Here is a 27,612-nt window from a genome sequence, read left to right as displayed (position 1 = left end):
AAATATAAAAATATGTTCTATACACAACCAATTCAATATTACGATACTGTAGCTTTTAGGTCTTTAATATTTGTAAACTTATTCAGGATGAAAACTGAAGTGCTGCAGATGCTAGAAAACTTAAGTCTTGAAGACAATGAATTTGAAGGAAAGTTAAAGTTGTTTCTTGGGCTTGAAGACATCAATGATATTAGAGCTGCGAGAGTGGATGTTATCAAGTATAGCAGGAATCCAGACATAGCGAAAATTCTCCTTCAAATCCTTCAAATGGACCCGGATGTGTTTCTAGAAGGATTAAGGCGCTTAGGGGATACACATGGGGTCATATTAGTGAATGTTTTGAACTTTGATAATGATAAGTTAAAATTAATTATGATGACCGTAAAGAGAAAAATAGAGCAGGGACATCATAATTTCGTTGAAATTAAGTTTTATTTGTCCATTTATTGCTCATTGATATCGAACTTTGAATTTATCGTTAGCGAAGATCTAAATTTGTTTCTAAGTTATTTGAATCCAATTTATTCTATTAAATATCCAAATGAGTTCAAAGAAGTCACTGCTACAGCTTTATTGGTAATGCTTAAGTATTACGAGAAAGACAGATCTACAGCATTGGATACCATCAAAATTTATCTAGAAGTTAACTATCGCCACGCTGAAATTACTCTTTCTGAATATTTAAATTCAGTAAAAATAATAGAAGAGCTATTTCCCGTTGATCCAATCTTCACTGCATCAATTTACACTGATGACAATTGCAAACAATTAGTCCTAACACAAATTAAAAAGCTTAGCAATCAAAATTTAGAAGATCCAGAGGCTCAATTGATCCTTAAGGAGACTTTGAAAATGGTGGGAAGCTCGTGCATAATAGAGCAATGTCGACAGTTCAATTCAAAAGAGTATCTTGATTTATTAAAGGTCGGATTAAAATTTGAGCTGAATACTGAAATTCAATTACTTTCAACACTTGACCTAGTTAAACTTTGGAATTTTGGCAAACAAGATCAAGAAAATAATAATGATGTCAAAATCGCAGATCTAATTCAGATAGTATTTCGTAATTTGAGGCTCCGAAGTCTGGCCAAACCAGATTCTGAGTTGGAATTATGTGTCGAAATTTTAGCATATTTAACGTTAGTACCGATAGTTAGGATACAACTACGTGAAGAAAAAGAAATAATTAATATGCTAACTAATGTTTTATGTGAAGCTAATGAAAGTATTAAAACTGATTCAAATCAGCAATCTTTAATATATGGATTGTTAGTATGCTTTGAAAATTTATCGAGGTTACCTGATCCACTTCAGAGCCAGGACAAAAGAACAATAAGTGCCTTAAAGCAAGTTTCAACTCCTGCTTCTAAAGAAATGTCAAACAATGTTACTGAAAGACCTGATAGTATAATGAAGTTTAATAAATCTTTATTACTAGATCAAAGGCTCGTCCAGATTGTACTGAACATCAAGGTAAACTTTATTAGTAGAAGTAATGACAAAGGCAGCAGTATTATAAGTCACTTGATTAATATTATTTACCTGATCTCTTGTAATCAAGAAAAAGTAGTGAGACAAGAACTAGTAAAGCAGGGTGCAGTCAATGTTGCATTTGGTTTTCTTATCAATTCTAGTACTGTTGATGATAAAACAGGAAAAACGAAGCCTAAAGATCTAAGATCTATCGACGTCAGATTAAATGCCATAAGGTCATTGATGAAAATTTTAATATCAGTTCAACCATCTTTAGTTTTCAAGAAGTTTGACATAAGGTCAAGTGTGCCGTTCATCGTAGAATGCCTAGGACCAGACTTAACGCAATACAGTGGAAATTTGTTCTTAAACGATGATGTTAAATATTTATACGAGAAAGTCACTAGTCTAGACAAATACGAGGCACTACTAGCATTGACAAATTTAGCTGCAGACGGCTCTGATGACTTAAAGAAATTGATAATCAAGAGATGCTTTGAGCCGTACTTGGATAATTTTATGTTCGAAACTTCTATTCCTCAAGTGCAATTGGCGACCTGGGAATTGATATGCAACTTGATTGTGGAACCATCTTTGCTTCAAAAATTCTTTGATTTTTCTGAAGGAAAACCAAAAAGATTAACTATTTTGATAAAACTACTACATGCCGAAGATGAGTCTTTGCAAATCACGATTGCAGGTCTTTTAGCAAATGCCACTTCAGAATTCGAGTTGATTTCACGTCTTCTTGTTGAACATGATGATGTGAGAGTAAATTTGACAGATATTATGACCGATATTTTAAAGTCACAAGAAGAAAATTCGAATTTGATATTGAGAATAAGCTACATTCTTTTAAACATGGTATATTCTGCAGCAAATTTAGACGGCAAACTCGACTATTATCGCAATAATGCCCAGTTGAAGCTTGCATTAAGAAATACTATTCAAAATAAGAATAATGAGGAGATCACTGAGATTATTTCAGACATCTTGAGGGTGATAGAATAGAAATGTTGGTTATTTGAATAGACATAACTTCGTAAAAAAAATCTAGAAGTGAATTAATTTTTGTGCCAAAGTTTCGTCGTGTTCAGTTGCGGTGACAGATTGTCTGACACGATTAGATGATTTGTCATTATCTAACTTTACCCTAATAGCCTTGTGGAGACTCGTAATATATTCCGCATAGCTTGGCCAATTAGTGGTAACCATTTTTCCCTGTAAACTGTCTTCTAAGAACTTCTCTTGCAAAATCGTATCATTATCGATCCCTTGTCTTATGATATGAATAACATCGCTGGTTAGCTTTGGCGACCCTATTATATTGGAATGGAAATAAGAGATTAAGTTTCGTGTTTGTAAGGAGATATGTGTGTCTAGTTGAGGAAGCCTATCCATTAATGGATCAATTTCTTCAACGCTTTCAACTTGTTCACCAAATAAATCCTTAACTAACAAAATATTCGCATTTGGGTGAATTATAAAATAAACGGTACATGCATCACATAGAATATAAGCTCCGTAATCCATATTTTTAGCTGAGAGATCTTTGAACCTCGGAAGCCTCAAGAAATCATAATGTTCATCATACAAGGCCTCGTGATCCTCTAAGGAATGTAGCTCAACTAATGCAGGGTATAAACCATAAAGTAATTTAACAAGTGGCTCATTTAACATCAGATAGATATCGACAAGACGAGAATCTGAAGAAGCACCAGAAGTTCTTAGAGGCCTTGACTTGATAAATGATAAGAGATACAAGGGCAAATTTTTGAGCTTCTCAGGAAATAGTAATTGATTTGAAAGTGTCCTATTCATATTATGGCCCATCTCACTCATTGCTCTATATTGGGTGAAGACATCAACTAATTTCTCATTGACAGAATCTCTTAATTCTGTAATAGGCTGTTTACCAATAAATGATATTGTATCTCTCACTATGGTAGCAACAACGGAATCTTGATCTGTGAGATTAAATACATCTTCGAGCCTTTCCGCAACAGCTAAAACTAGATTGATCACTCTTACTTTCCTCACGCCTACTAAATCAGTATATAACATGGCAGCTTGAAAGTGACAATCATAGTTTGTGTTTAACTTTCCGTCATATGAGAGAAGGACAGTAATTGATTTATCTTCGCTGATAACAGGAATACTGGGATCTTGAACACTACCAACGACAGATAAATCAGAGACAGCCGAGTATGCTCCATAGTATTGAGTAACTTGTAATCCATTCGAACATCGGAGTTTGAGTTGACCTTGGTAACCTCTCATTTTCTTCACTGAATTTACAAAGTTCCCTGAGAAGTCTCTGCTATCCCTGTCAATTTCAAAAGAAGACCATTTCCTAACAAATCCTCCACTTATTGCACATAGCCACCCAATATTAGATAAATCAACAGACGTTGGAGAAACTACTAGACAGTCAAGACCAATGTTATTAGAGATGAAATCCCTTCCCAATAATTTATAATATTCATTATCTGGAAGGAAAACACCTTTTTCAATTTCAGGATTCGTCGCTCTACCCACGGCCTTATGATCTTTATATACCAAACGTCCAGGACCCCAAGATGGAATAGAAGTTAAAACAGATGTTATCTTGCCTCCACCAACCATTTCAAGAGCAAGCATTGCAGCTCTGCATGCCACAGCAAAGCATGGTTCAGCATCTACAACATTTCCTTCTTGCAGACAGATTTGCTCTAAATGATTCAAAGCTCCTTCAATCATCAACCTGCTTTCTTCAGGATCTGCGAAAAGTCCATCAATAAATGGAACAAATGGGTCGTCCAAATCTGGCATAACTGTCACTTGAACCGAATCAAGTTTATGAGACAAATTAAAGTAATGAATACGTTTGTCAAACATCATAATGGCAAATTTTTGAGTTGCATTAGGGTCTGTTGATTTAAGAGTTTCATTCTCGGTCTCAACATCGCCATATAAAGTAGCTCTGATGGCATCAGCTATGAGCATAGGTAAATTTTGCTTCAAGCTTCTCTCACTTATGTCTATTAAAAATATATGATGCAACGATGATGGCAGATGCTCCGGCCCTCCAACATTATATTCTTTCGGTACTATAATGTCATAGACACCTTTATGAAGTTCAGGTCGACTGAGCTTATCTGTTCTATATCCCTGGGCATCCAAGTATGACTGATATTCTACTGGAACAGTATTTTTGGGAAATTGGCAAACATTGCAGGTGAAAGTATTAATACTTGTAAATTGCATCAATGGATTAATATAGGTTCGACATCGACGACATCTCGGCGGACCAACATCAAGTACATCTGTTTCATTCCCTGCTCCTAACTCGGACATGTCAATCACAGGTATGTGTTCTTCACACTCCAATACTGGTGCAAATGGCCTTATTGTGACAGACATGGGTAGCTTTGTAGCCTTTCGCAAGGTCTCGCTCTCAGGCACGAAGTACATTGATGATCGTATAAATTTAGAGCTGGCAGTACCCTGATCAACAGAATGAAATTGGGTGCCAGCCGTGGGTGGTGCTGCATTCTCAAATGTGAAAAATGAAGGAAGTGTCCCATCTTTCTTAGGTGTTAAATATTGAAATTGCTCCATATATCTATAACTCAGGAGCAGTAAATCATTCTCATCGGTAGCTGTATTAGTGTTGGGCTGAGTATCATTCACTAAGTTAGAGGCTGCTGGATCTAAGGCATTCACATGAGGCCCAATTGAAGTGCTCTGCTCTGGAGCAGGAGATGGTGAAATTGAATCATTTCCCAGTCCAAAATCCTGAAATTTTCTCGTAGCTCTTTTCTGTTTTGGTCGATTCACAGACAAACCCCCTACTCGGCTACCTAGCTCTTCGATTTGGTTCGCCTGGGCATTTCCGTTACTTATCATGTTAGATAAAGGAATCCTATCGTTGGCCATGATTTCTTCGAAAGCTGATATTAACAAAATATATATTTGGCGACATATTGAACGTTTCTCGGACATTATGTAATGTCGGATTTCATTATTTTAAGAAATTTCTTGGGAGTAAGACTAATATGAATAGAATTTTTCTATGGATTTTAAGTGATTCAGTAGTAGAAGGACTATGAAATATAATGTCAATGGAAGATGTAGATTTCAAAATGACATTGGGTGATACCAAAGTTAATTGCAGTGTTTATGCACTTCCTGCTGGGTATCTTACTTTCGAAGCGCTTAACAATGGAAGCTGGTCATCTAATGTTTCCACAGAGTTTTTGGCAGCATACTTTTTAACTAATTGTTCTACGAAAGATTTGTCTAACATAATATCGAATACTAATTTCACGGAGATAGCAGGATACAAGTCTGATAATCCAATATATCAAGTTTATAAAGATGAGAATAGTGGACATGCATTTATTGCACTCTTATTTACGGCTAGTGGAGCGTGTGCTTCTGCTTGGATGCTTACATTGTTGCTTTACTTGTCACCTAGACATAAACGAAAGTCTTGGCTAGCGCAACTTGCAACTATCATTTATGCAATAGCTTTCACAATTATTCTTTTTAAACTTACCAAAATATCTGAAGTGGAATATTATGAAGGAACTTTAAATGTCATTAGACTCACTAACTATATGTATGATAATACGGAAAATAAGGTATTTCTTCCCCTTGCGCAGATCATCACTAATCTTGCCTGGTTAGAGATAGTCGAATATACAACACGGCCACGATTCAAGCTTATAACGGGTATTATAGGTTTATGTATCATAATCGTGAATGCGGCATTTCACATTTTGATAAGATGCGATTACAGCTCCGAATATGATATTGGCTCCTCAGGCGAAAAATCGCGGTATAGGCGAATGCAGATTGTGGAGACGGTATTTCAAATTGTTATTGATATATGGTTTCTGGCTAGCTTATTCTACTATACCATTATTTCAACAAATCCGAGAAGAATAAGTTATTCAAAGAAATTATTGCCAATCGCCTTGTTCAATATATTTCTAATTCTTGTGCATATCGTGGTCAACTTCCTCTATATTACGCTTTTCAGCAATAATTGGCCAGCAATGAAGTGGCTCCAACTTATTCCGAAATTGGTAGAGATTTTACTAGTGACTACAATTTGGGAATGGATATCAAATATAAACGTCTTAGAAAAAAGATTTGAAATGATGGGTGTGTTAGGAAGAAGATTAAGCATCGATGATGTTCTTACTTCTCAATTTCATGGCACGAGTCTGCCTGGTAGTAGCCGTAGTTGGAGACGTGTGACGGGTCTATCCTTTTTGCATGAGTGGGCTAGTAACAGAAGAAAGAAAATGGAAGCAAAAGATGTATCCGATTCGGTGATAAACAAAATGTCATCATCGGAATCTCTGAAAGACATCCTGGAAGGGGCTACAGTGGCGCAGATGTCTTCGAATACTCTACAAAGGGCGTCGGATCTAACTAGTGAAACGGATCAATCTCTTGGTAACTCCTCTGGAGACACCGGAGATCTAGTGGGTGCTCAAAATCAAAGCGCAGGTCTCGGAGGTCTGGCAGGTCTGGCAGGTCTGGATCTCTCAACCGAAGAGCAAATTGTAATTGATAATTATGACATAGAGAGCCTGAATCACGAAGATGAAGTGCTGTCCCAAGGCGTATCAGAACAGCAACCACCTCCTTTCAATGCTCATCGAGGGTTTAATTTACATGACTACTGGCATGATGAGAAAATATAGCGGTGTACTGCATATAGCGTTATCGTATATTCCAGAAATTTCTGGAATGCGCATAGAACGCTTTCTAAATGATACTATATAATAGATACCTATGTACCTAATTTATATATGTACCATTTATTTCAGAACTTGATACTTTATTTTTTTCAGGATACGTAATGATACCCTTAAAGGTTAATTTGAAAGAGGTTGCGAGACCTAGAGTTGTGAATTTTTTGAGATCATCCGTGGCTCTCCGTTCGCTTTCATCAAGAGCAATTCAATTGCAGAACTCCGTGGAAGCTACCTTGCAAGGCAGTAGTAATGTCAGGACTAGGGGGGTTGCATTGAGACACGTCAGAGGGTTTCATAATAATATTCCAAGACAAATGCAAATGCAGATGAATAAGGAGGGTCAAGATGATAGGCCGGCATTAGAAAAATATGGCACGGATCTTACCCAAATGGCTAAAGACGGAAAACTAGATCCAGTTATTGGGAGAGATGATGAAATAAGAAGAACAATCCAAATTTTGTCTCGTCGTACTAAAAATAATCCGGTATTGATAGGTAATGCTGGTACGGGTAAAACTGCTATTATGGAAGGATTAGCCCAAAGGATATTGAAAGAAGAAGTTCCAGATTCTATGAAAGACAAACAAATCATCACTTTAGATCTTGCGGGAATTATATCAGGAGCTAAATTTAGAGGTGACTTCGAAGGAAAGCTCAAGGATATTTTAAAAGAGGTTGAAGAAAAGAATGGAAAGGTCATTTTATTCATCGATGAGCTTCATTTGTTGATGGGTCTCGGTAAAGCTGAGGGATCTATAGATGCTTCAAATTTACTCAAACCAGCGTTAGCTAGAGGTAAATTATCACTCTGTGGTGCAACAACGATTGAAGAGTACAGGAAGTATGTTGAAAAGGATGCAGCTTTGGCGAGAAGATTTTCTCCGGTACAAGTTAATGAACCGAGTGTCCAAGATACCATATCAATCTTAAGAGGATTGAGAGAAAGATACGAAGTACATCATGGTGTTCGTGTCACTGATGGTGCTTTGGTTACAGCTGCTGTGTATTCTAATCGATACATAACAGATAGATTCCTTCCAGATAAGGCAATTGACTTGGTTGACGAAGCATGTTCTACTTTAAGATTGCAGCATGAATCTAAGCCTGATGCAATTGCTCAACTTGACCGTCAAATAATGACTATTCAAATTGAATTAGAATCGTTGAGAAAGGAGGATGACCAACTTTCTATTGATCGTAGGAAAAAGCTTGAAGACGATTTGAAAGCCAAAGAGACGGAGCTAAAAGATCTTACAAGTCAGTGGGAAGAGGAGAAGAAACTGATAGACGATATTAAAATTGCTAAAACCGAGTTGGAGCAGGCAAGGTTTGATTTAGAACAGTGTCAAAGGGAAGGAAATTACGGAAAAGCATCTGAGTTACAATATTCTACAATTCCTCAGTTGGAAAAGAAATTGAAGCAAACAACGGAAGATCAATCGGAAATTGAAACATCGACTTTGTTGCATGATTCTGTCACAGCCGATGATATTGCAAGTGTAATTTCAAGAATGACTGGAATTCCGGTTAATAACTTGTTGAAGGGAGAGAAAGATAAGTTATTGTACATGGAATCAACTTTGAAAGAAAAAGTCATTGGACAAGACGAGGCGATACACGCAATAGCTGATGCTGTTAGATTACACAGGGCTGGACTAACCAGTGATAAAAGGCCCATTGCTTCCTTCATTTTCTTGGGTCCAACGGGTACTGGTAAGACGGAGCTTACAAAATGCTTAGCAGAATTTCTTTTCAATGATAGATCTTCAGTCATAAGATTCGACATGTCAGAATTTCAAGAAAAGCACTCAATCTCTAGATTGATTGGTTCACCTCCCGGATATGTTGGATATGAAGAGAGCGGAGAGTTGACCGAAGCTGTTAGAAGAAAGCCTTATTCAGTAATTTTGTTTGATGAGTTTGAGAAAGCACACAGTGATGTTTCGAAGTTGTTATTACAGGTTCTCGATGAAGGTTCTTTAACTGATTCCCATGGAAAACAAATCGATTTCCGTAATACTATAATTACAATGACTTCGAATATAGGTCAGGAGATTTTACTCACTGATAGAAATGCCAGTGAAGATGGCCAAATTAGTGATATTACAAAGGGCGAAGTCTTAGAATTGTTGAGACAGAATTATCCACCTGAATTTTTAAATCGACTCGATGACATTTTGATCTTCAACCGCTTATCTAAAGAATCTTTGAGAAATATTTTGGATATTAGATTGTCTGAAATCAAAGAAAGATTAATTGATAAGCGAATGTCCTTAACTTTAACTGATGATGTTAAAGAAAAATTGGTAAGCTTAGGGTATGATCCTATATATGGAGCAAGACCTTTGAACAGGGTGATTCAAAAGAAGCTCTTGAATCCGTTAGCAATGCTCATGATAAAAGGTCAAATAAAGGAGGCTGAAACCGTTTCAGTGACTTTAAAAGATGGTGAAATATATATCGAACCAAACCATGAAGAGAGTAAGAACGTTCATGACGAAAATTAATGTGAAGTCTTTTATGATTTACCTGTAAATAGAAATTTATTTTGATTACATACAAACTAATTAAGAAATATGACGGTATACGACTTATAAAACTTTTCCTACCGTAGAACCATCACCAATGCGTTTTTCGCTTTCATCTACCTTTTTTAAACTTGTTCCTACTTGAATTTGACCTAATAAAGCATCGATATTTGGTACACCACTTGGTGGAGCCTTGGAAGAGCCTTCGTTGTTTACCGATAAAGCTTGGGGAGGTGGAGGTGGTGGCGGAGGTGGTGCAAACAGGGGAGGCTCTGCTGCTGGAGGTGGAGGTGGAGAGGGCGATGGTGCAAACAGAGGAGGCTCAGCGGCTGGAGGAGGTGGTGGAGGGGGCGATGGTGCAAACAGAGGAGGCTCAGCGGCTGGAGGAGGTGGTGGAGGGGGCGATGGTGCAAACATAGGAGGTTCTGCTGCTGGAGGTGGAGGTGGAGGAATAGACAACGGAACTGGAATATTGGTTGAGCCCTCATCAATCAGATTTAAAGGAGTGTCTTTGGATGAAATATCCTTAGATACTGTGCTTTCACTTTCGCCATACTGTGACTGATTGCCCGCAGGAGGCGTAGAGAAATCATCTGTATCTGAGTCCTCTTCCTTTGGAGTTTGCGGCACTGGCGGCATCTCAGTAGTAGAAGAGGGTTCCTTAGGACTATTATTACCCGATTCTGCCAGTGAAGTATTTTCAGGAGTTTTCTCGATAGAATTTGACAGATTCTGAGGAACTCCTCCGAAAAGTAGACTTGCCAACTGAGCTGCGCCTGCCCTATTAGGGATGTCGTCATCACTTGAATTATCTTCGGATTCACTCCAGTCATTGTCGTCTGCCAATCCCCTTTGAGATGCCCTTTGAGCAGCTGCCTTCTTAGAGTCGAATCCATCGCCGTTTGTTGATGGTTTAAAAAAGGGATTATTATTTGATTTCAAATTGGAAGCATTTTGGGCACCTTGACTTTTGGCAAAAGGATTATTTTCGTGAGTATTGTTTTGATTAGCAGAAGCCACTTGTGGTTGAGAGCTTTTATCATGCACATTTGGCTTATAGACTTTTGCTTCCGAGATTTGTGAGCTCGAGGACTCCTGACTTGGAGCAGGACTCTGTACTTCTCCTTTTGGTGCGTCGAGCACTTTATGAACAACCGACTTATTCTGTTCGTGTACGTCTTTCGCTTTCAGAGTTTCTTCGTCGCTCTTATCTTCTAACTCTCTACTTTTTATCTCCTCCATCTCCTTCTTAATCTTCGCTAACCTTGCTTCTTTTTGCAGCTGCTTCCTAGCCTTACGTTCTTTCTCTTTTCTCTCCAATTCTTGCTTCTGCTTCAATAGTTCTGCATATTCTGCATCTTCTTCGTCAGAAGAAGGGGCACCATCTCCATTGAGATCAGGAATTTCCTTTTCCTTGGAACCATTAATACCTTCCGAGGGGGTAGGCTCTGAAACGCTATCAGAGTTATTGTCATTAGTCTTCGGTTGCGCATTCGTAACCTCACTGATGGGTTTACTTTCTTGCGAATCTTTAAACGGCTCAGATTTCTGCAAATCGATGCCTGAATGTCCTCTATTTCTAGTAATGCCTAACTTAGCGAGTCTTTCATTCATTCTCTTTTGCGCTTGTGCTTTGATATAAGCAGAACGTTCTTCTGAGCTTTTGTATTTCTCTGCATGATCCTGGGACTTTTGAGTTTCACGAAACAATTCTGTAGACAGCAGAGGTGAATCACTAATATCGGTTTCTTTGAAAGAAGATTTATCGATTCTCTCTTTCACTGCAGACTCGTTTAATTCTTTGATGAATTGAGAAGTTTCATTGCGAACACCATCTCCTTTTTCCCACCTTTGGTCACCAACTTCTTCACTATTCGTCATTTGCAAGAACGTAGAACAACCATCCTCTAAATCACTAATGCTAGATTCAATATCTTTTATCATTTGAATTTTGCTCTCTTTTTCTTTCTTGACACCTTCTTCCTCTTGCTTCAATTTCATGTCAAGATCCGAATGGTTGCCACCAGAAGATTTTCCTGTCAATGCTGCCATACGCTGCTTTAAAAGCTGCTTGGACTTAAACTTACGTCTATCTGCTTCTGTAACCTCACCTCCCGGGCCTGAACCTATTATATCTGCTTCACTATTATTAGGTTTCCAATCTGGATGCTCTTTACTTAAACTCAACTTGAAAAATTCAATTTTCAGTTGCGATATTTGTTCATTTACATTTTCGATTCTCGAAATTAAATTTGGAACCTTATCCCTAGTCAAATAATTTAATCTTTTGAGTAATTGTTGTTTCTCTTCAAAGGAGCCAGACTCAGAGACTATGTTATTCAATTTCCTTTGTATAGACCAGATTTTGGTTTTAAGAATTTCGATTTCCTTATCTTCCCTTGCTTGAAGCCTTTTGTTCGAAATCTGTGCGTCTTGATCTTCGGCATCTATAGCGTCTAGCAAGATCTTCTTCTCTCGAATACTCTTTTTTAGCTCTTCCACTGAAGTAGTTTTATCGCTCGATTGCTCTTGGACATCATTCCTTCTTCTATGACGTGCGCTTGAAACGTAACCAAAGTTTTCATCATCATTCTTGAACCTTGATCCATCAGATTTTGCAGCTTTAATCGTATTTTTATTGCTACTAGCCGCACCCCCGCCTTTCAACGAATTCTTTAAAGTGTCCATGGAATCCTGTAAATATTTTGTTGATGGAGGTATCAATTCTGGAGGTAACCTGAAAGGGAGCTCATAGCCTGTTAATCTCCGGTACACAAGATGCATTGCAACAGCAAATTCATCTTTATTCAACTTGCCTCTATCGCTCGAATCAGCGAGTGTCCAAATCGATTCTAAATCAGGCCTACTTAAACCCGATTTACTGAAAACAGTAAGAGCAACATCGCCATCTATAAAACCTTTTCTAGTCGGGTCCCAAGCTGAAAAAATACCATCATAAATTTGCTTCTCTTGCTTGGTTATAGCCCAAGTAACGTTCTCTTTCAAAGAATTATCCATCGCATTATGCAAATTATGAGTGGGAAGTTCAGAGGTCGGCAAAAAATGCTGCTCCATGGCATTAAGACCAGGGATTCCTCCTGTTGGCATTGATACAAACCCCCATTGACCTGGTCTTCCAGTGGCCTGTGGCTGAAGCTGAGAGAAGCCGGTAAGCTGAGGCTGTAAACCAGTTCCTTGAGAAGATTGAACATTTCCAGTAGCCTGCGATTGTAAGCCTTGTTGGAAACCGGTAAGTTGAGGGGGCAATTGAGACTGATAGCCTGTACCTTGAGATTGCAACATCCCAGTCTTATTCTGGAGTGCAGAAATATTTTGAAATCCAGTTGTTTGTGGTTGTAAGTTTGGCCCAGTTTGCTGTCTTGTAAGCAGTGATTGGAAAGATGGCTGAGATATTGGCTGATACCCAGTGGATTGAGATGGCAAATTAGAAGCACCAAATCCCGTAGATTGCGGTTGAAGAGACTGGCTCTGATTCTGAAATCCTGTAGTTTGAGAATTGAGTGGCCCAGTTTTCTGTGTTGGAATTAATCCAGCAGTCTGCTGAGGTTGTAATGGAATTAGAGTTCCTCCTCCAGTCCTTTGTGACGACAACGGAGCGCCATTAAAGCCTGTCTGTGATGGATTCATAAGTGTGGTCCCGGTTCTCTGTGCCGTTAAATTCTGCCCAAAACCAGTGGCCTGAGGTTGGAACGAAGTCATCGGTGGAGGATTATAGCCTGTTCCTTGAGGCGCTAACCAATCGCTTTGAGCATTATCATTGTTTGCAAACTGAGCAAACGGAGTATTTGCCAAAATCTTACTTGGGTCCTCTGGAATGCTAAAGTTTATTGCGTCGACAAAGCTTTTTACTTCATTCAGCCACTTTTCGGGTAAAAATGACGGCAAAGGCTCACCTCTCTTCGCCATGCTACATAGATGAAGACTCAAGGCAAATTCAGGAAATAAAAGTGATCCTGATTTATTCGTGTCAGATAGAGACCATACTTCCGCTAAAGTGACAGGTGAAAGACCAGATCTCAACAAAATCTGACTAGCAGAGTCTCCAGTAATTGCCTGTTCCCCTTTAGGAACAGCGGTTCGGAATAAATGCTCATACTTCTTCTGATCCTCTGCTGAAATGAACGATAACCTTATGCTTGGAATCTTGATATCACTATTTTCTATTACAGTCAAGTTAGAACCACCATTCTGAAAACCAGTTGGCTGAGTCTGAATGTACCCAGTCTGTTGCGGTTGTAATTGAGGCACCCCTCCAAACCCAGTGGGCTGGGTCTGAAAGCCTTGCTGGAATTGTTGCTGAGGAACTTGTTGCAGGTACATATCTGCTCCCGGACTTTGAACAGGATTCTGTTGAAAAAACCTTGTTTGCTGGGGAGGAACTTGTTGTTGACCATAACCCCCATTATACCCCGTACTTTGCGCACCGAACCCCATAGGCTGTTGTTGATATGGGTTGTACATAGTTTTTCATGAATATATAGGGATTGATTATTCTAATTGATCTAAATCTTCAGCCGGATGTTGTAAAACTAAGAATACCAATATAAGGATCTGGAAGTCGAATTTGAAAATGGAACACGTAAACTGTAAATACAAGAAAAGACAAGAATTGAGAATTTTTTGCAGATTTTGTATCGGTGGTTGTAAACCATAATATGCCTATATAGTAGCTACAGGAATATGTTTAGTTAAAATAATGTACGTTGATGCTATTCAGGTTTTTTAATGCTCAAAGCTTCATCCCAAAATGCGATTTCAAGAGTTGTTACTTTATTGAAAATGTCAACAAGCTCCTCTATTCTCTCTTGATTCATCGGAATTGATTCGAGAAGTTCTTGTAAAGCTTGTTTACCGCTGTCATATGACTCTCTGTACCAATCCGAACCATAGTCATCAAGCCATGAAGTGTATATATCCGACTCTTCTTTAGAGTGCAAAACGCCCATATCATCCTCTTTTAACTTACTTCTAATACAGAGGCCAAACTGGCCGGCCTCGAAGTAACCATGCAAGCAGGGAGCTAATGCTACTTTTATTCCTAAATAGTCTTCTTTCCTTGCTATATCGAGCAAAAAGTTACAATAATTTAAACATGCTTGACCGGGAGTCAAATGTATGTCGAATTTAGCGTCCTTGTCATAATCAATACGGTATTCCTTGTACAACTTTGCTTTATGTCTCTCAAGTTCCTTGGCCACAGAACCGCATATGTTTGCATCTAAATAAACGTTATGGTTAGAAGGTGCCACTGATGATGCGAGCCCAACACATTGAATGTAATTCACCAAATAATAATAATCCTGCTTTAAGAAATACATGAAGCTTTCAAAAGGTAACATATTCTTGGCGAGCAACTCTACAAAGCGATGTGACGTGTATCTCTTCCAGTTGTCCTTTATTTTAGGATTAGACTTGAAGAATTCCAAAAAGGAATCATTGTCTTTTCGAATCAATGGACCTTTGTTTGTCAAGTTGGAATCAAGGACTCTACTGATTCTAGTCTCAACTTTTACCAAATGGTTTAAAGGACCGTTTCCATGCCCTAATTTCCTCGTAAAAGGCTGCATAGCTTCATGAATGAAGTTGATAGAGATCAAAATTGAATCTTTCAATTCCTTCCCATTTGCTAAGTTAGCGGCAATTGATGACGCTAGCGTGCAGCCCGAGCCATGATTATCTTTAGAGGGGAGGTACTGTGACTCGAAAACAGACACCTTCTCACATTCAGACTGGTACAAAATATCTATTATCAGAATGTCTCTCTGATCTACAGAACCAATGTCATCGACTGGACTGCCTCTTTTTCTATGCCATGGTATATGACCACCTTTAACTAATATGTTTTTACAACCCATTCTTCTTTGCAAAGAAACAACAAACTCGCAATAGCTATCCAATGATCTTATCTTTGGTTCAGCTGCATCCTCCTTGTTTGTGAGACGCCATAGAGCTTTCGCTTCTTCAAAGTTAGGTGTGACTAAGTAGCTGCTTCCAATTATTTCATTGATGCATAACTTCATTCCACCCTCATCGAATAACTGCGATCCTGAAGTAGATATCATTACTGGATCTACAACTAGCTTAATCAGGTTGTTTTCGAGGAGTGGCAAGTAATCCTTTAATGCTTTAATAGCATCTAATGTTAATAGACCTGTCTTCACTACTTTCAACGGAGGATTATCATAACCCTTTACAAAATCCTCAAAGTTGGCTTTCAAGATTTTATGAACAAACTCTTGGGGAGTCTTTTGTATTGCATAGACCCCTTGGGTGTTTTGAGCAGTCAATGCTGTAATACAAGTCAAGCCATACACATCGTGGGCACTAAAAGACTTTAAATCAGCTTCGATTCCAGCACCCCCAGAGCAATCTGATCCTGCGATCGTTAATACAGCCTGAATATCAGCATCAGCGGCCTTATACTCGTTGTTAAGATTGAATTGTTTGATATTATGTACCATCTTGTTACTGAAATCAGTGCTTTGCAATGGTGTACTTTAAATCGAAATATGACTATGAGTCGCAGCGATCTAAAACTACACACAGGACAAGAACTTCTATTCGTATCATTAAATCTTATAATCTTATAGCATATTACTACTTATGACAGAAAACAGTTTATGAAATCAAGAAAACAAGAGGGGACTATGTATTGTCTTTTTTTAACTTGGTATATTGATCTACCAAGTCTAATTCACTTTTTAAAGTTTCTTCTCTATAATTTGCTCTGATATCTGGAACGTTCGTCTTTTCTATATTGTTACCCCCAACTCCACCTTTTAAAAAGTCTTTCCCAAGCCAATGTTTTTTAATTGAAACTTCCCAGCCTGATTGTTTAACCGAATTACATGCTAATTCACACATATCAACGGCAGAAAGTTTATATATCTGTGCAGCGACAGAGTACTCTTCGATCAAAGGCTCCTTAGTGTAAGAAAATTGCAAGGGGTCGTCTGTTGAAAGCGAAACGTTCAACCCCGTCTTGAAAAAAGTGTAAAAAGGGTTTTTATCATACGTCAAAAATAATGCATTGTTTGACAAAGGTGACATGGCTAGACCAATTTGATCCAAATAATATAAGTATTGAATGAACGGAAGCTTTCTCAACATAATTCCATGTGATATAGAATGTGAGGTTAAAAAGGTGCTAATGAGATGTTCAGGATCCCCTGCTTCTCCACAATGTGGTCTCAAGACAAATGTATTATACCCTAACTGAGCTCTCAATCGATTTAAAGGAGTCATATTACAATAAAGATAATACACATAATACGAATATGGAGGGTTGATAGAGAAATTCCATTCCGTTGCTCTAGGATATTTCCTTGACTCCGATAATCGCTCACTTTTGGACTCGTCATCAACAGAATCGAAACCCACAACTCTTTCCAAAAACACATGCAATTTCGGATGAGATTTTGGGTCAATGCTTACTTCAAAAAGAGGTTGAAAAATGTTTCTCAAGATATCGTTAAAGGTCTGAACATTTCCATTTTTCTTGTATAGGTCATAGAGCCGGGGGATCTGAATTAACCAACGGACATTATGGCTGAAAAGTTTATTATCAACTACCCAAGCCGAAAGTTTGTCCCACTCATGAATTGAGCGACCATAAATCGAGATTCTCAATTCACTCATCTGATACTTTGAGCTTTCAAGATCCTCAAAAACTTGTTTTGTGATTTCAGCCAAATACTTTCCATTAATAAAATTGTCTGTCTTTAAAAATATTTCCCTTAATCTTGACTCACCGATTGGATTGTACTTAAGATTAAATTTGTCGAATCTGTGAAAGGTATCTTTATGTGCATGCATGTCTAAAGTGTCAATCGAAAGATCATACGCCGTAAGGTGCAAGGACTCGAATACTTCCGCCAACGTCAAAATTTTACCATCTCTGAAAATAACTTGCTCGTCAGGCTCTGTCTTCAATTTGTATTTAATAAATCTAAGCAAATGTTTTTGATTCATACAAGCCGAGTGATGCACATGGGTGTCAACCTTACGGACATTATAGAAGTCTCTATGGGGGTTACGCTTAGACTGCTTATTTTCTTCAAATTCATTAAGCAAATAGTAGAGATTCCATTTTGTCTCCAAATATTGCAATCGTTTGAACGCAAATGATTTTGAGGGACCGTCAGATGAAAACTTCGCGATCTTATTCAAGTCTACATAATAGTCACGTAAACTTGGGACTTTGGAAATCGGCTCATCGTTGTCTCTTCTGTAGGCGTTAAAAACATCATTATCATCTATCTTAAAATAATAATCATTTGTTTTTTCAGGTATTAAGCACTTTTGAAAGTCAAACTCTTCCTCATTCTCGGAGGCACTCCTAGGTAATTGATTAAATCTGTTTTTGGATTTATAAGTTGGACGTGGTGGCGGTGGATATATCACCCATCCATCCTCATTTTTAGGATTGTCCAATTCATTCGACTGAAGCGAGTTGTTTAAGTATTTGTGCCGCAAATCAAGGCAGGTTTTAACGTTTTGAAAGAGCTCTATCAATTCGTCTGACGCATATCCTTCAGGTAGCATGTGAGCATTGGATGCAATTTCCTCCCCTTTTCCAACTTTAGAGGAACCATCGAATCTCGAATTGTAAAGAACCTTACCTGGAAAATTCAGAGGAGGAAAATCTATGACAGAAGATCTCCTTTTTATTGTTGACGAAGGGCTATAAGCTGCCCCATTATTAGAATCAAAGTTAAGAGCTTCAAAAGTCTTCAATTTTAGATCATGGTCTTTCATAATTTTATCTTCCGTAGTTGAAAAGTGGGTTGAATTATATGATGCAGATAAGTCATCATCACTATCATATCTATGGACTTCTTCGCTCTCATAATCCTTATCTTTGCTTTTCAGAGGATCGGCGTTAAAATCTGGCTCATGCGCTTCTTTTGGTGTCAGAAACTTTGACATGGTCGTTGAAAGAACTTATATGTTGCTCTACAGGTCGTCCATACCCACAAAAGTCATGATAGATCGTATTTTGAAATATTATAAAATATGCGTGTATATAAAAACGAGCTAAACTCTCTTCCTTCCAGTTTCGATATTAAATTAGAACTAAAGCCGAAGGGCCCACAACTGACAAAATGTCTTTCGCAAATTCACTCTTAAATCCAATAAATGTGCCTTCACGAATATGATGAGGTTGGTATAATTGAGACAGTACTCGTGGACGAGGCTAGTTTTTGGTTTTTGAAGAGTTTTAATTGAGAAGATATATTTTCATTTCTTTAAAACTTCCTGCCTCTTCTCAATTCATTTCCAAGAACATCTTCTTCTATGATGAAATCCCTCTTAAATAAGTCTTTTAGATCATCCCCAAGGGCACTTCTTAAATTTGAATCCAGTAAAGCTTCTTCGAGTGTATTCTTGAGCAAACCGGAATCTAATAATGAAGTTAGAAGAGGTTTATACGCAGATAAGCCTTCAATAGTAGATTTCAAATTGAAGTTGTCAATCGACCCATCGATTATCGTAACCAATTCGTCCTGAAAGACTTCACTCGTGATAAGTTCATGAACAGTATCATTAATTATACCAGATTTTGCAACAGAACCAAAAATTGTGGTTAAAAGGTCGTCGACATTGTCTCTCTTACTAACATCTACTAAATCATAGATGCCCTCATCTGGAAAAATGTTATCTCTTTTTTGGGTAGTGTTATCGCTACTGAATATGTCGTCAATGTTCCTGAGCCCAGATTTTATTACCTTTTTTGCGATACTCAAGACCGCTGGGAAAGTGTCAGGGTCTTCAATTGTACTTGCAACTAAAGAGTACGCCAATCCTGACCTGTCCAAAGCAACAAATATTGCAGTAGAGTTGCTTGAGTTCAAAAATTTCAACGATTCTTTTAACACCCATCCAGTAAATTCTTTCGTGTAGTTATTGGAAATCAAATACAAGAGAACTCTTGGCACAATGTGTGTATTGGCCACATCCTCTAAAACATTATCAAGTATGTCAACAAAGCCATCATCTACTAAGAGCTTATTTATGGTTCCGGCAACGGACTCTAGGGAAAGATTAGAAATAAAATCCTCTGCTTCATTCACTAACGAAGAAACTATCGATCTTTCTTCAATTGACACTCCACGGATATCCAAGGGCTCGGATGATGGTGTAACAAGCAGCGCACTTGCGAGTGATAATATCGGAAGTATACTAGCTGCGACTTTAGTTATTCTCATCTCAATACTCTTGATGCAAATTAATATCTGGCTATCTGAAAGAGAAAAGCATTCGTCTTTATAGGCCTAAAAGGCATTTGCCTTGTACGGGAGAGATATTGGCGTTTATGGAATTGACAATACCTGAATTGGCCAAACTGTGTCTATGTAAATACCAAGACTAACGCAGCCTATACTTGATGTTTTATAGATTGACCAAATCGGGACAAAAATTGTTTACCCAACTAGGAAATGTTGAGATTGAACTTTTTTCAAAACAAGTTACGATCGGTGACAAAAACGTTTATTCTTTCAATTTTCATTAATTAATGAGGAGATTCAGGCTATTCTATCTAGGTAATAAATATATAGGTAACTTGATTTTCAATTGACCGCCTCCGCAGTTAAACTTGTATTTATTTACGAAGCTTAATGGGTCGGATGATGATTGAGCTTCGACTCCATTGTTTCTATTTTCTTCCTCCAAAAGAGTCTGAGAACCTTGTATCATATGTTCATTCTCCGCCGTTTCTTCTTGCAATGTACTCTCGCCTGTTTTCACACTTATGCTCTGACCATTCTCTTTTTCAGAATTCCCCAACTGACTATCTTCATTAAAATCATGATAGTTAAATCTGAGCACAAGAAAATAGCTTAGATTCATTAAATTAGAGCTCTGGAATTGCGAAGCTAGATAAAGAGGACAGTTGAGAGCTCCATTAACCAATGTGCTTGTAGAATTGGTAAGAATAGATGACGCGAAACAATTTAACTTCTTAGTAGGACTTACTTTATAAGCATTTTTAAATTCAAAGTCTTTCCCGTTTCTTTCACTATGAAAGGTTTCTTGTGCTTCAAGATGTGCTATGATCCCAACCACTTTAACCAGACTAATATCATGTGGATGAATGTCAATTACAAAGTTGATGTCATCCCCCAAAAAAAAGTACGACTTATTGAGAGTTATCAAACAGAGAGAGCTCTTATTGACTTTGACCAGAAATTGATTATTCAAACTCGCAGGTAGTTGCGGCAATTCTCCATGATGATCTGATTCAGCTAGGCTGATACTCTTCTTTCGGTCTGATATCAATGTGTGTGGCATATTATGTAGGTCCGATTTAATCAAGTAGGATAGGTCCTGAAAAAACGAACTCTTGGCGTCAATGATTTGTTTATCATTGGAGATTGTATCTTCAGTTTCACTAAAATCATTCTTGAAATCTGCATGCCATGATTTATCAACAATGACTTCTTTAAGGTAATCCTTCTGCAACCATCTCACGTCATTCCCATGTCTTTCTGCGGTCACATTATATGGAAAATAAACTGCCATTGGTTTCTTACTTTGTCGTAAGCTGAACCCCATCACTAAAGAGTACTTTATAGAAACCAATCCTTGATCACATACAGGGCCAGTCAGTCGTGAATTGTAAGACGGGGCCAACCCCTTGGGCTTTGGAAAGGTCACATGAAAAGTTTTGCTCGATAATGGTGGAAGTGTAATGTCGGTGAATAGTAGAGATTGAGACGTAGTGAAAATGGGTATTATAGAGTCCACTAACTCGCTTAATGGTAACATTCCAGAGTTTGTTGTAGATCCTTGCCCCAGCTTAGGAGTCTCGTAAGAATTAAATTGATAAAGTAAATCTTGAACTAAATATCTCTCACTCTCTCTAATTTGGCCCTTTCCTTCAATATCCAAGTCATTAAGTCCTCCAAGCTTCCCACCAATAACTAATCTTCTCGACATGTTTTCCCTTATGAATGGAACATTGTCCAAGATAGTTTCCTTTACGTCGTCATCTTCTTCCTCATCTTCTTCTTCATCGTGATAATACTCTGCATAGTTTTTATTTTCCCACCAAGAGGAATTCCTCTGTGATCTATTAATTTGATATGATGCTGATGCTATCGAATACTTATAATTAAGTAGTATATAACCAAACAACTGTATATATCCCAAATAGATATGTATGTCATTAGAGGGCAGGCTATTAATTAACTTCAGCTCCAGTGAAGCTCCTCCGAACATATTACTGAGCCAACTAGAATCATTTTCCTCAGTATCTTGAACATTATGATCAGGCTCACGGGAATTAATTGAGACTTTCTTATCCTTCAGAGTATTGTTGAACGATAGTAAACACTCACTTCGAAACTTCGACTGCTTGTTTAGATAAACACATGTAACTGAAAGATGATCATTAATTATCTTAGTGAATGAAGCCTTGTTGTCGCATGCTAATTTTTGTTGAGGTTGAACGTCTGACGGCATAAGCAGACTTTACTAATCTACATTAACTAAAGAGCAAAAACTCAAACTTTCGTCACTACCGCGAAAAAATCGAAATTTTATACTAGCTCCATTAGCAACATACTGAAATATTACTATACAGAGGTATGAAAATACACACTCATACCTACTATCGAGAAATACGAACGAACTTACTCTACTTTTTGCTCATGTTTTTGTGAAGTTATTGGTGCTTGAATTCCCTCCTTTTGAATTTGAGCTAGCTCTTCCTCTTGTGGAATTGAATGACCAGGGCCACCAGCACCAACAATTTGATGGAAATCAAGGATTTCGCTATACATCATTACCCTCCAAGTATCAACTGGCAAATCCGCATCATTAAAACTCCAATCGAATTTCACTTCACAAATAGGCTCGTCCGTTGGATCATGGTAAGGCTCCATGTATGGATGAGTCAAAGCATCTGCAGCGCTGATTCTCTTCTTTGGATCAAAAATTAACATTTTAGCCAATAAATCAATCGCCTCAGGCTCAACATGGGTACATTGAGCAAATCTTTCACTGAACGGAATTGGGTCTCTATGGGGTAAGGATTGAACAAATAGTTTCAATCACGTCAGGAGGAGGAGAGCCTAAAAGCTCGGTTATTATTGAAAATTGATGTACATGATCCTTACCAGGGAACAAAGGTTTTCCCTCAATCATTTCGGCTAAAATACAGCCCACAGACCATATGTCTACCTCTGTGTCGTATTTCTGCCACGTCAACATGATTTCCGGTGCCCTGTAGTATCTTGTGGAAACATATCCAGTCATTTGGGGGTCTTGTATCCTTGCTAAACCAAAATCGCAAATCTTCAAATCACAATTCTCGTTGATCAATATATTAGAAGGCTTTAAGTCGCGGTGGATAACGCCAGCTGAATGAACATATTTTAGCCCCCTCAAAATTTGGTAAGTGAAATATTGTACAAATTGTTTTTCAAGTGGTCTTGAGGTTAAAAGTCTATGTAAGTCTGTTCCTTGTAACTCTGTCACAAAATATATGTCTTCTAAGGGGGACAAGAAAATGTCATCTAATGTAATCAAGTTTTCGTGTCTCAAGTGCTTCAACAACTTCAACTCTCTATAAGTACGTTTAGCCAATACTGAAGTCAGAAAAGGCTTCATAATCTTTTTGACAGCAACATTCTGACCTGTCAATTTATCGATTGCTGAACACACAAGTCCAAATGCTCCCATACCAACAGGATTTAAGTCTGTGTACCTATTGGTGATTTCGAAGACAGTCCCAAATATCTGAGTCCTCGTGAATTCTCCATCTGTTGACATCTTGCTGTGGTTCTAAATTATACTTTCAAACGTGGTTTGAACTATTAGCACTTTTATTATATACGGCTCAAGGGGGCAAAAAGCTCTTCAACTAAAAATAAATGTAATGCTTAAGTTGATTCAATACTTCTAAAAATTTACGGATATGATGACCTTCACGTATATATATAAACAGGTATCGAGATTGATCGTCCAATAAATAGCAAATTCAAGGTTTTGTTAATCAGTGAGCTTTATGTTTTGCTCATGCTTCAGACTTTTACGGGTGCATATAGTGTTGATGATCACACGAATGTTTTTTTTTTTTTATTAACGACATCACCTCATAAAGAGACGTTGAATTTTGTAATTATCTTTACAGTTTGCTTTATATAAGGTCTATATGATGTAGTTCCTTAACTAACGAATGTTTATCATTTTTTTAATACTGTCCCCGTCATTATTCTTAACGAGATCACCGTGAGAAGTGTTATCGAGTCTATCCCCACCCTCTCTTCGGCCGTACTTGAATAGATCGAACAATGACCAAAATTTTAAATTCTCATCACCCGCGACGGTTGCTAACGTTAAGTTATCAGGACTCAAACAGCCACTCAATATCCTTGAGTCATGAGCACTTAAGATCTCTCCTGTCTTTTGCAACGTTGGATAATTAAACAAAGATATGTTGTTAGTCGGGAATCCGTGTGTCGCGACAATTTCGATTCCAGTGCCCGAGGCGTATCCCCAGTTAAGTGAACTGATTTGAGATCCAGTCTCAATTGTATCCACCCTCGCGCCGGTGCTAGTGTTCCAGAAGTTTATAGTTTTGTCATTCGAGCCACCACCTGTCGCAAGAAGTGACAGTTGAAATGGACTCCAACTCAAAGCTTTGACCGCAGCCCTATGGCTTCTCTTACTATATATCGGCTGGCTAGAGCTATTTCCGTTTGCTGTCAATGAATGCGTTTGTCTAGCGTCCCATATGCACACTAAGTTGTCGTTACTTCCGCTTGCAAACTGCAAGCCATCATTCCTATATTCTATACCACAAACCTCTGCAGTATGCGAGTCATCTAATTTATTAATGAAGTGAGGTGCAATCCTAACATCAGAATGATAAATAGTGCCAAGCCGTGAACCACTTGTAAGAATGTGTTGGCTCCAACTCTGGGATGCTATTCGCGTTTGATGATTATCGCAATTTAATGTTCTCAACTTCGAATTAGTTTCGATATCCCAAATTTCAATTAGACCATCATCTCTACCAATTGAGATATATGAGCCATCGTCAGACCACCGAAGTGATGTTACTAGTGTTTTGCTAGGTAATTCGCATAGCAATCCAACAAACCCCGAAGAAGCATTCCATACATATATGGCATCTTCTAAGCCAATTGCGAGTAAGTTTGTCAGTGACCAAGCTAATAAATTGAGATAAAAATCGTCAACTAAGCTTGGAGCATCAAGAACTCTCTCAGGAGCTGTTGGAATTTTTTTAGCCCTTGCAGATGCTGCAGCTGGTTTCAAACTCTTAAAAACTGATGATTTGAATGACAGAGATTTCAGGCTGAAAAAGTCGATTGGTTTCTTTCTTTCTGGAGGTTGTGGTTGAAATTGTAAGATTCTTGAGTGCATTTCCAAACCACAAGCTTCGGCTACGTGTGTTTGGTATATTTTTGATGTTTGAGCCTTTATGTGGGTCTGAGGTGATGCATTCGGATGAGGCTCTATATGCGTAGTTTTAAGTTTCCCAGTGGTAGAATTATGCCTGGAAGGGATAAATCTGTCTGATGCCGATGATTGCAGATTATCAAATGAATTTGAAGATGCAGACAATAAAGAGCTTGTTCTCCTCAATTTGTGTTTAGGACTCAATGAAACCTTCGGTGTAACCAGTAATGACGATCTCGACCTCGCATTTGGTATAGGCGCCCTCAATGGAGGAAGTCCTTTATCAGAATTGCTCATTGAGCTGGAGTAAACTATCTTTCTCGAGACGTTTGGACTCATGCTCTGTAAATACGGCCGCTTATTGGGAGAAGAAAAGGACGAATTCTCAATGATTGGTGACCCATGATAAACTGTTCTCTTCTTCGGATTACTTGATTTGATACTCTCGGCACGTACACTAGTATTTTCAATATTGTCTCCCTTCGGTGAATCGAAGAATGTGCCATTGGACATTTTACTAGAGCTGTTCTTGAAGCAAACCCTTAAAACTCGTTAAAGAAAAAGCTAACAAATGCAGCTCAACGTTTATATTTTGTCCCACAAGAACCTTCAGCCTTAGATGAGATAGAAATGGCACTCTCAGAAAGTTAAGTGAGGAGTTCAATTCGTCAAATTTCGCAATGAAATCACTCAATAGAACAAAGTTTTCAATTTACTTACTACAAGTGAACAATATATTACGTTTGTTTACTTTTCTGACAAATTAGGTACACAAATGAGATGTCTCTTAGTTATATAAAATTCACAGTTGCGACATTTGCGACATTTGCGACATTTAAGATATTGAATCGGTGGAGCCCGACATCATATTCACAGTAAGATTGACCCATAAATCATTTTTATTAAGAGAATCGTAACCGTTGTTACTGACTTAAAATGACATTGACAGAAGGAGATACATTCCCAAAAGGAGTTGAGTTCAATTATATTCCAATTGACATTGAAATTAGAAAGCAGGATCCATTATCATGCTCGAGGCCCATTAAGTTGTTTCTAGATAAGTTGTTCGAAAAGCACCTGTCTGAAAACATCTTATTTGTGGCTGTTCCTGGTGCATTTACACCCACATGTACTGAAAATCATATTCCTCCCTTTTTAGATCATTTGAATACTTTGAAAAAGGACAAAGATATTGGTGCTGTAGTAATTCTTAGTACAAATGATGCTTTCGTTTTGAATGCATGGGGTAAGTTACTTCTCGAACCCGTAGATTTGAGCGGAGACTTACCAGAGTTGATATTTGCTAGCGACCCTAATGCATCTTTTAGCAAAGAATATGGCTTATTCAATGATGCAACAGCTTCAGGTATGGGCATCAGGTCTGCACGTTATGCCATGCTTGTTGATTCAAGCAGAAAAATCAAGTATCTTGGTAGAGAAGTCGAACGAGGAGTGAAATACAGTGGGTATGATGCTATTTTGAATGCAAAGCTTTAATCGTATAGTTCTCTTCAACAGATGTATATTTTAAACAATAAATCGCTATAGAGAGAAAAAATGGTGAACTAAGTTAAAAAAAATCACCCAGAATCATTACAATTCACCAGAAGCATCAATTGTAATTCTTGCTTTAGTAGCACCAGAGCTTGAACCGTAAGATTCGATCTTCTTGACAACATCAAAACCGTCAGTTACTTCCCCAAAAACAACGTGCTTACCATCTAACCATGGGCAAGGAACGGTTGTAACGAAGAATTGAGATCCGTTAGTGTTTGGTCCAGCATTAGCCATTGATAACAAGCCAGGTTTGTCGTGCTTTTTTGAGAAATTTTCATCAGCAAACTTTTCACCGTAGATGGATTTGCCACCAGTTCCATTACCTCTGGTGAAATCACCACCTTGCAACATGAATTGAGGAATAACTCTGTGGAAAGTGGAATTAGCATATCCAAAACCTTTTTCCCCAGTACATAAAGCTCTGAAATTTTCAGCAGTCTTTGGTACAACGTCGTTGTATAACTTGAAGGTAATTTTACCTAACTTGGTGCCGTTAGCAGAAACGTCAAAGTAAACCTGAGTCATTGTATAGCTTGCTAATGTTAAAGATTAAAATAAAACTTATCTAGAAATCAACAATTGATTAAGTATAAGTAGTTTTTGTTCTTGAAAGGTGTCCACTTTAAAGTTAGTTTGGCAGCTCTGGGTGAACAAGGACGCCATGCTAACTGAATGAAGGATCGAAGTGTCACAACCGACGATGCTGGTAATCGCACGATAGAATGAAATAAGATTTCCGACCAATCTCTCGCTCTATGAGTGATTCGACCACTCTCATGTCACGCCACACCCATTTTCCGACTTTAATAGTTCACTCTAGAATTGCAAAATCCGGCTCAAACCGAACCATC

At 38.0% G+C, this 27,612-nt stretch overlaps 14 protein-coding genes across 14 annotated transcripts; 4 read left to right on the top strand and 10 right to left on the bottom strand.

Annotated features, from left to right (window-relative positions):
* Positions 1 to 12: 12 nt before the first annotated feature.
* PRCAT00001327001 (uncharacterized protein) lies at positions 13 to 2,484 on the top strand (the record flags this gene model as incomplete). The annotated part of the gene is made up of 1 exon (XM_062951104.1): positions 13 to 2,484. One exon carries the CDS (start codon positions 13 to 15, stop codon positions 2,482 to 2,484), a length of 2,472 nt encoding a protein of 823 aa, XP_062808140.1.
* Positions 2,485 to 2,526: 42 nt separating this feature from the next.
* Positions 2,527 to 5,361, bottom strand: PRCAT00001326001 (uncharacterized protein; the record flags this gene model as incomplete). The annotated part of the gene is made up of 1 exon (XM_062951103.1): positions 2,527 to 5,361. One exon carries the CDS (start codon positions 5,359 to 5,361, stop codon positions 2,527 to 2,529), a length of 2,835 nt encoding a protein of 944 aa, XP_062808139.1.
* A 209-nt stretch (positions 5,362 to 5,570) lies between these two features.
* DFG16 (Dfg16p) lies at positions 5,571 to 7,172 on the top strand (the record flags this gene model as incomplete). The annotated part of the gene is made up of 1 exon (XM_062951102.1): positions 5,571 to 7,172. One exon carries the CDS (start codon positions 5,571 to 5,573, stop codon positions 7,170 to 7,172), a length of 1,602 nt encoding a protein of 533 aa, XP_062808138.1.
* Positions 7,173 to 7,330: 158 nt separating this feature from the next.
* HSP78 (chaperone ATPase) lies at positions 7,331 to 9,733 on the top strand (the record flags this gene model as incomplete). The annotated part of the gene is made up of 1 exon (XM_062951101.1): positions 7,331 to 9,733. One exon carries the CDS (start codon positions 7,331 to 7,333, stop codon positions 9,731 to 9,733), a length of 2,403 nt encoding a protein of 800 aa, XP_062808137.1.
* Positions 9,734 to 9,817: 84 nt separating this feature from the next.
* PAN1 (Pan1p) lies at positions 9,818 to 14,236 on the bottom strand (the record flags this gene model as incomplete). The annotated part of the gene is made up of 1 exon (XM_062951100.1): positions 9,818 to 14,236. One exon carries the CDS (start codon positions 14,234 to 14,236, stop codon positions 9,818 to 9,820), a length of 4,419 nt encoding a protein of 1,472 aa, XP_062808136.1.
* Positions 14,237 to 14,484: 248 nt separating this feature from the next.
* Positions 14,485 to 16,236, bottom strand: THI20 (trifunctional hydroxymethylpyrimidine kinase/phosphomethylpyrimidine kinase/thiaminase; the record flags this gene model as incomplete). The annotated part of the gene is made up of 1 exon (XM_062951098.1): positions 14,485 to 16,236. The coding sequence occupies one exon, from the start codon at positions 16,234 to 16,236 to the stop codon at positions 14,485 to 14,487; it is 1,752 nt and encodes a 583-aa protein (XP_062808135.1).
* A 184-nt stretch (positions 16,237 to 16,420) lies between these two features.
* Positions 16,421 to 18,703, bottom strand: PRCAT00001321001 (AMP deaminase; the record flags this gene model as incomplete). The annotated part of the gene is made up of 1 exon (XM_062951097.1): positions 16,421 to 18,703. One exon carries the CDS (start codon positions 18,701 to 18,703, stop codon positions 16,421 to 16,423), a length of 2,283 nt encoding a protein of 760 aa, XP_062808134.1.
* Positions 18,704 to 19,023: 320 nt separating this feature from the next.
* Positions 19,024 to 19,983, bottom strand: PGA17 (Pga17p; the record flags this gene model as incomplete). Its single annotated transcript, XM_062951096.1, has 1 exon — positions 19,024 to 19,983. The coding sequence occupies one exon, from the start codon at positions 19,981 to 19,983 to the stop codon at positions 19,024 to 19,026; it is 960 nt and encodes a 319-aa protein (XP_062808133.1).
* Positions 19,984 to 20,311: 328 nt separating this feature from the next.
* PRCAT00001319001 (uncharacterized protein) lies at positions 20,312 to 22,240 on the bottom strand (the record flags this gene model as incomplete). The annotated part of the gene is made up of 1 exon (XM_062951095.1): positions 20,312 to 22,240. One exon carries the CDS (start codon positions 22,238 to 22,240, stop codon positions 20,312 to 20,314), a length of 1,929 nt encoding a protein of 642 aa, XP_062808132.1.
* Positions 22,241 to 22,410: 170 nt separating this feature from the next.
* On the bottom strand, positions 22,411 to 22,722 carry PRCAT00001318001 (uncharacterized protein; the record flags this gene model as incomplete). Its single annotated transcript, XM_062951094.1, has 1 exon — positions 22,411 to 22,722. One exon carries the CDS (start codon positions 22,720 to 22,722, stop codon positions 22,411 to 22,413), a length of 312 nt encoding a protein of 103 aa, XP_062808131.1.
* Positions 22,723 to 22,798: 76 nt separating this feature from the next.
* Positions 22,799 to 23,551, bottom strand: PRCAT00001317001 (uncharacterized protein; the record flags this gene model as incomplete). The annotated part of the gene is made up of 1 exon (XM_062951093.1): positions 22,799 to 23,551. One exon carries the CDS (start codon positions 23,549 to 23,551, stop codon positions 22,799 to 22,801), a length of 753 nt encoding a protein of 250 aa, XP_062808130.1.
* A 399-nt stretch (positions 23,552 to 23,950) lies between these two features.
* On the bottom strand, positions 23,951 to 25,717 carry CDC20 (ubiquitin-protein transferase activating protein; the record flags this gene model as incomplete). The annotated part of the gene is made up of 1 exon (XM_062951092.1): positions 23,951 to 25,717. One exon carries the CDS (start codon positions 25,715 to 25,717, stop codon positions 23,951 to 23,953), a length of 1,767 nt encoding a protein of 588 aa, XP_062808129.1.
* A 423-nt stretch (positions 25,718 to 26,140) lies between these two features.
* AHP2 (Ahp2p) lies at positions 26,141 to 26,701 on the top strand (the record flags this gene model as incomplete). Its single annotated transcript, XM_062951091.1, has 1 exon — positions 26,141 to 26,701. The coding sequence occupies one exon, from the start codon at positions 26,141 to 26,143 to the stop codon at positions 26,699 to 26,701; it is 561 nt and encodes a 186-aa protein (XP_062808128.1).
* Positions 26,702 to 26,797: 96 nt separating this feature from the next.
* CYP1 (peptidylprolyl isomerase) lies at positions 26,798 to 27,286 on the bottom strand (the record flags this gene model as incomplete). Its single annotated transcript, XM_062951090.1, has 1 exon — positions 26,798 to 27,286. One exon carries the CDS (start codon positions 27,284 to 27,286, stop codon positions 26,798 to 26,800), a length of 489 nt encoding a protein of 162 aa, XP_062808127.1.
* Positions 27,287 to 27,612: the final 326 nt, after the last annotated feature.

Source organism: Priceomyces carsonii (genome assembly GCF_900007245.1).
Source record: "Priceomyces carsonii strain CBS4050 genome assembly, scaffold: Debaryomyces_carsonii_scaffold_1, whole genome shotgun sequence".
Taxonomy (NCBI): Eukaryota; Fungi; Ascomycota; class Pichiomycetes; order Serinales; family Debaryomycetaceae; genus Priceomyces; species Priceomyces carsonii.
Note: the sequence above shows the minus strand (reverse complement) of the source record. Positions and strands in the feature narration are given on the sequence as shown.